This window comes from Diceros bicornis, chromosome 4 (genome assembly GCF_020826845.1).
Source record: "Diceros bicornis minor isolate mBicDic1 chromosome 4, mDicBic1.mat.cur, whole genome shotgun sequence".
NCBI classification, from domain to species: Eukaryota; Metazoa; Chordata; class Mammalia; order Perissodactyla; family Rhinocerotidae; genus Diceros; species Diceros bicornis.
In genome coordinates, this window is record NC_080743.1 from 56,662,475 (window position 1) to 56,669,833 (window position 7,359).

General features: G+C 42.9%; 1 protein-coding gene across 1 annotated transcript; it reads left to right on the forward strand.

The window, feature by feature from the left end:
• The first annotated feature begins 3,026 nt into the window (after positions 1-3,026).
• LOC131402761 (late cornified envelope protein 2D-like) lies at positions 3,027-3,335 on the forward strand. The gene has a single exon (XM_058537316.1). The coding sequence runs from the start codon at positions 3,027-3,029 to the stop codon at positions 3,333-3,335; it is 309 nt and encodes a 102-aa protein (XP_058393299.1).
• The last annotated feature ends 4,024 nt before the right edge of the window (positions 3,336-7,359 follow it).

A 7,359-nucleotide genomic window follows, 5' to 3' on the forward strand; every position in this document is an offset into this window, starting at 1 on the left:
ACACAAAAATTAACTCCAAATGGATTAAAGACTTGAATGTAAGACCTGAAACTGTGAAACTTCTAGAAGAAAACATAGGCAGTATGCTCTTCGACATCAGTCTTAGCAACATCTTCTCAAACACCACGTCTGACCGGGCAAGAGAAACAATAGAAAAAATAAACAAATGGGACTACATCAAACTAAAAAGCTTCTGCACAGCAAAGGAAACCATCAACAAAACGAAAAGACAACCTAACAATTGGGAGAAGATATTTGCAAACCATACTTCTGATAAGGGCTTAATCTCCAAAATATATAAAGAACTCATGCATCTTACCAACAAAAAAACTACCAAGCCAATTAAAAAATGGGCAAAGGACCTGAACAGACATTTCGCCAAAGAAGATATACAGATGGCCAACAGACACATGAAAAGATGTTCAAAATCATTAACTATCAGGGAAATGCAAATCAAAACTACAATGAGATATCACCTCACCATTCGCCTGTCAGAATGGCTATAATTAACAAGACAGGAAACAACATGTGTTGGAGAGGATGTGGAGAGAAGGGAACTCTCATACACTGCTGGTGGGAGTGCAAACTGGTGCAGCCACTATGGAAAACAGTATGGAGATTCCTCAAAAAATCAAGGATAGAACTACCATATGATCCAGCCATCCCACTGCTGGGTATTTATCCAAAGAACTTGAAAACACCAATTTGTAAAGGTACATGCACCCATGTGTTCATTGCAGCGTTATTCACAATAGCCAAGACTTGGAAGCAACCTAAGTGCCCATCAAGGGACGAATGGATAAAGAAGCTGTGGTGTATATACACAATGGAATACTACTCAGCCATAAGAAACGATGAAATCCAGCCATTTGTGACATCATGGATGGACATTGAGGGTATAATGCAAAGTGAAATAAATCAGAGGGAGAAGGTCAAATACCGCATGATTTCCTTCATTAAGTAGTAGATAATAACAACAATAAACAAACACATAGGGACAGAGATTGGATTGGTGGTTACCAGAGGGGAAGGGGGGAGGGAGGAGGGTGAAAGGGATAATTCGGTACATGTGTGTGGTGATGGGTTGTAATTAGTATTTTGGTGGTGAACATGATGTAATCTATGCAGAAATAGAAGTACAATGATGTACACCTGAAATTTTTACAATGTTATAAACCAATGTTACTGCAATAAACAAAAAATTAAAAAAAAAAAAAAAGAATAATGTTTTCCAGGTTCATCCTTAATATATCTTTTTAAAATAAAATGAATAAATGAATGGATGAATCTATCGTGTGCAACCCAGAATTAAAATACTGAGTAAATGGACTCCTGGTTGGCCATCCCTTTCATGGCGGGAAATGATCTCACTCTCCTTAGACGCCCCAAGGAGAATTTATAGTTGCTAAGGAAGTTTTCAAATTGTCTAAGGATCTGGTAGAGGTAAACTCTCCGAGGTCAGGGCTCTATATATTGACAATACATCCCACATCATACCTGGGAAAGTAGCCAAGACACGGTATCAAGTCTTTCTTTTAAGCACATGTTCATTAAGCATAAATCAGGTGCAGAGTATCGTGCCATGCCCCTTCCCGCTTCTCACTTAATATTCAAAACAACTCAGTGAGATAGGTATTATCACGACCATTTAACATATGAGAACTGGTATTCATATTGTCCAAGTAATTTTCAAAGATTACCCAGTTAGCAAATTGCTGTGTTTCTTATTTCAGTAGCAGATCCAGTACAATACAATTCCTCTGACTAAAGCATGTGCTTAGGTTTTAGAGGGATAGTTTATTCTCAATCACCCTCCCTGCCCTAGACAGCAGAATAAAGTCAAATTTAACCCAAGAACTGGCTTTTCAAAGGGAGTCTGAGAGAAAGCAGAGAGTCAGAGGTCCAAGTGAAGGGTTGAGAGGAAGGCGAAGGAGGGATGCTGAGGAGACACCCCTGACTCAAGGCTGTGGAGCCCTGTGAGATGGCTGCACTCACAGCAGGACATGGAAGAGAAACTTCTCAGGTGGGAGGAACCAGAATGGAACACTTCCACAAGAACTGGGAGAAGTTATGGTTCAGAACTGAGATCTCATCGCTTCTCGGCCTTTTGGCTAAGATCAAGTGTAGAACTGAGATTTCCTCAGAGCACATGCCCAAAGGAGATGCAGGGAATAGGCTCGGCAGGCACTGATCCCTTGGGAATCCCAAGTGGACTTTCTAGAGCTCCAGCCTCAGGGAGGGATGTGACTGGTAAAGCCCTATAGACCCCAATCTCAGATGGGGGTGTCCAGAGAGCTCCCAAGGCCTGCTGGGAGGCAGGCACAAGGTGGCAGGGGAATGTCAGGAATGAGCTAGGACATTCCTGGCTGTGCAAGAGCCACCTCCTGACCCTCCTGGAGCCAAGCCTGGGCCTACAAAAGACTTCCTGGCTCCAGCATCTCATCTGCTCTGACTCCCCAGGGATGAGCCTGTGCTCCTGCCTGTGACCAGGGGGAGTGGGAAGTGGAGACCAGAGGGGGCTCAGAGCAGGACAGGGAGGAGTTGACAGCTGGGAGGTGAAGAGCAGAACAGAAGCATGGGCAGGAAGGAGGGAGGCTGAGAAGAGTCGTACCTTTGATTCTGTACTGTAATGAGCAGAAATAAGACAGTCTGACCCAAGTCTCTGGAAATCTTGCCTTGGGCAAATGGAGAAGTGTGGGTCTCATAATTTTGTTAGGCACTTATTTTTATATTAAAAGAAAGGGCACTTTAGGGGGGATGCTTTATGTAAGTTTATGACGATTAAGAAATACTGGCTATCTATCAAAAACATAATAAGCTCCTGATATATCTGATTTTTCAAACCACGTGTTTTTATTCAGGAGAAAGACTTAAATTCTTCCTTTTTATTTCTGAGGTATACATGCTAGATATTGTTAACCATGACCATATGATTTAATTTTGAAAGAAAGGAAGTTAACCATCTTTGGTTTCATATAGCTAAAGAATTTCACGATTAACTTTCAGGTTGAAAAAGTCCCATCAAGATGTCCTGCCAGCAGAACCAGCAGCAGTGCCAGCCCCCTCCCAAGTGCCCACCAAAGCGCCCCCCAAAATGTCCACCTAAGTGTCCCCCAAAGTGTCCGCCCCAGTGCCCAGCCCCATGTCCCTCTCCAGTCTCCTGCTGCTGTGGCCCCAGCTCTGGGGGCTGCTGCAGCTCTGGGGGTGGTGGCTGCTGCCTGAGCCACCACAGGCCCCGTCTCTTCCACCGGCACCGGCACCAAAGCCCCGACTGCTGTGAGTGTGAGCCCTCGGGGGGCTCCGGCTGCTGCGGTGGCTCTGGGGGCTGCTGCTGACCTGCCCATAGAAAAGCTATTGGGGAAATTGAATGATCAAGAACCTGCTACAGCCTGATGCTGTCCTCTGTCCACTTCCTCTCGCCGGCTCCGTGGGTTGACAGGGACCACGGAGACTCATAGAGATTCCTGGGAAGAACCTTGTGTTTGATCGGGCAGCCCAAATGCTCGGCATGGATATTAGTCTTCTTTCCTCCTTTCTTCTTGTTATAATAAAGCTCTGATGTCCACCACAAAATGTCTTGGTCATTCTCCTCTTTGTGATCCCCAGTGTCCATGTTCAGAGCCTCAGAAGCAGCTCTTTATGATGCCAGGATAGGACCTGAGCAAGTGATAATGGGGAAAGCTGCTCTGAGGACCTGATTCCCTCCAACTGCAGGGCGGATGGAGCTCCAAGAGGTTCCCCTCCGACCACAGCAGCTTTGTCTCTTTCCCCACTAAGCTGTACAAATGTTCTCATTTTCTGTGTGTTCCAGAAGTTGAGAAAGGTTGGGAAGCACTGCTTTGTAGACTTGTTGGAACTCTAGGAAGAGGGACAAATCTCCTTTCTACAGAACTGTTCTTCTGTTAGAATAGAGTTGAGTCAAATGCTTGGAGAGAGTGTTGAGACCCTTCCCCTAAAATACAATACGTGCTCACTGAACTCTCTTCTAGGGAGGGGAGTCTGGTTCAGATCTGGCCTTTTGACTTACTGCATAGGATACATGGTCCCTCTCCCCAGTATTTGATTTGCTGCCCCAGGACCCATGTACTGGGGCCAGGTGAGTGATGAGTGGTGAATGGTGGGGATTAGTTATTAGAAAAAACACTAATGTGTAACTTAGAAAATAACAAGAAGAAAAGGTGGACAGACTCTAGGAAAGAATGGGGCTCCCATCCTTCAATACTTGTCCTCTCAGCTCAGTCACCACAGACATCAGGGCAGAAAAGCACCTGCTCCAGGATGGCGAGGGTCTTAGGTGTTCACAGGGGGAGGGGAGGCAGCAGGGGACAGCGGGGGAGGGAGAAACTAATGCTCCTCAGATTCGGGCTGAGACATGTCTATGTGAGGGTGAGGATGATGGATTCAGCAGAGAGAGGTTCTGATGAGGATGAAATCTCTAATTAGGATGCCCAGTCCCCTCTTCCCCTCACTGCTGCCGACAAGAAACAACAGCTGTTGTCTAAGTGGTCTGAGCTGACCTGCTCTCCCTCATCTTAAATCACCTCTGCGCTGAGTCTCTTTCTTTTGTTCATGCTCTTCCTTATTTTCACCAGTTTTATTATCAGGCGAATTTTCAAGTCCCTGACCAGTAGTAATTTTGAGCTTTTTAATAATGTGTTTATTGGTCATTTCTACAAAATTTATTACACTATTTTGTTATTTTCTTTTCCATTTTCATGAACTGGATATATCATAGATGTCAACTTTGATCTGTTTTTATTAAAATATTTAATGTATCAAATTTTATTGACTTTATTTATAATGATTTTTCTATAAAAACATTTTTAGTTTTTATATGATAAATTACATCTTTCTTTGCTTTTATAGCTTCAGAGTTTCTTGGGTTGGTTAGGAAGTTTTCCCTTGTCCTTAGTGTTTACATGTCAGCAGACAAAACAGACACAGCCCCTCCCTCAAAAAATAAACCAGTTTAAAACAGGCCTACCAGGCAGGGGACCTAGGATATTCTGGGGGTGGGGAGGCTTAAAGGTAGGTACACCCTGAGTCTGTTTCAGGGGTTTCTCCCATGAGTAAGAGCAACTCACCGTGTCCTTCCTTCCCCAGGGGGTTGTTTTCTGGGCTCCTCATACTCCTTTCACATGAAGCAGAGTCCCTGCCCTATCTAGCCCTCCATACACAGGAGATTTCCTGATCTAATTATTTGTTTTTAGTTACATCTTACCTTGTGTTTGGTATGTATGCACATGTGTTAGAAATTCTGCTACAGCAGAAACTAAAACTGTAGCGATTAAATAGAAAGCTGACTATCTTTACTCATGTATTATGGAGTCAGAGGTAGGCATCCCATGGCTGCTGTAGTGGATCCATGGAATCATCAGAGAGGATGCGCTTCTATCTTATCATTTCACCGTTAGGGCTGCTGCTTCCTGCAAGACACTGTGATCTCAGGTTGCTGACGGTGTTCTGAGCAGCAAGGCCGTGTTGTAGGTGGGAAGAAGGGAAGGGTGGGTAAAGGCTCTCCCCGGGTCATCACTCCTTTACTGAGCTTTTCTAAAGCCCAACAAGTCTTTAAATCTCTCTGCTGCCTGGATGCACAAGAGAGGTGGAGAAGGGTGGGTTTTTGTTTCCAGACATTGCCTTGTGTCTGGACACAAGGCAGAGATTTTGTGAGTTAGGGACGAAGGGGAAAATAAACAGTGGCACACTACCAGTAGATCCTGGTTATCACCTCTTTCTGGGGAAGATGGCTGGGTGGTTGGGTACCTGGTAACAGTGACACAGACTCTCCTAGATTTGCTTCTTTCTGTCTGGGAGAGTCACACAGGCGGTCTTTAACATAAAACTTGGGAACATCATACCCACAGTGACACCTGCATGGGCTCTGAGGTATGCACTGGGGCAAGGTAGAAAACTGATCAGGCAGGAAGGTTGGGAGTTCCCAGAACCACAGCGGGGAAAGTCTGGAGTGCTGGGTGGAGCTCCTTGGAGAGAAGTACAAAACCTGGCTTATCTGCAGGAGGGAGACTCAGGGTTACATCTGCCTGCCCCCTACCTCTATCCAAAGTCACCCAGTCACCCAGTCAGAGATGCGCCAAGGACCTGGGGTCTTGATCAGTCTCTCAGGGTCGGGAAGACTGTGAAGCAGACCCTCAGAGCACCTGAGGCTCTGAAAGCATAACACATGGTTGGTTTTTACAGCTCCATGCCTTTAAAAATAACCTAGTAGGGCATTACTGTTATCCCTTCATTATTCTTTTTAAAAATATTAAAACTAGAGTCAAATAATTAGACTTCTATATTAAATGTAATCCTGTTTTCAAATACTGAAATACTCGATAAAATTTTGATGTAATTGCACAAAAAGTACAATTTGGTTTGGGAAGAATTGACTTCTTTATAATATCTATTCTTCCCTTCCAGAGAAAAGAGAAGGTTCTCTATTCAACTTTTATTTTATATCTAATAGCAAAGTTTTGTAGTTTCCTTCATGTAAGCTTTTATTAAGGTGATTTTTAACGAGGTGATTTCTGAGCATCTTTTTGGTTTTACAGTTTATGAAACATATAATTTCCTCTCAATGTTTCAAACTAGATTTTACTGTTATATAGTACTTAGTTTGAGAGGTTATTTTTTTTTAACTAACTCTAAGGATTTTCTTCTTTATTCTTGTGCTATTCTGGATTTATATTCATGCTAGATGCAAATAAATATATTTTATTTTCTTATTTTTAATTATTTTATCTCTATTTCTTTTTCTTTCTTTCTTTCTTTTTTTTTTTTTTTTTGCTGACTTTGCTAGGATTCAGGCCAGTGAGAAATTAAAATGGTGAAAGACATTCTTTATTATGTAATAGAAATAGCTTTCTCTCAAAATTTTAAAAGCTTTTTAAACTAGGACTTAGTGTTGAATTTTATCAAATTCCTTTTCAGAAAGGCTGAGTCACTCATATCTGCTAGATTGTGAGTGCTGTGGGGACAGGAATTTTGTCTATTTTTCTCCAATCCCCAGCACTGAGAACAGAGCCTGTCACCGAGTAGCTGCTCAGTAAGTAGTTTTTGAATGAATCGATTGATGAAGGAATCAATGGGCCTTTAAATAGCAATTTTCACTACAATCCTAGGCTCTCAGAGTGAAGAGAAAGTTTAGATGAAGAAACGGAGGCACAGAGCAGTAAAATGACTTACAAAAGTCACAGATGAAAGTGTTGGCAAGGTTGGGACTTGAACGTGGTTCTCCTGGTTTCCAGGCTAGTGCTGATTCTCAAAACCTCATTTCTTACCTGCTCAGAAACTTCAGTGGCTCTCCACTGCATGTAGCAAGAATTTAAAATAGTATATTTAATAGTCAAGACTATTTAT

What these genes read in the sequence shown, in the direction of transcription:
- LOC131402761 (XM_058537316.1), top strand. Translation starts at nt 3,027, where the DNA reads ATGTCCTGCCAGCAGAACCAGCAGCAGTGCCAGCCCCCTCCCAAGTGC.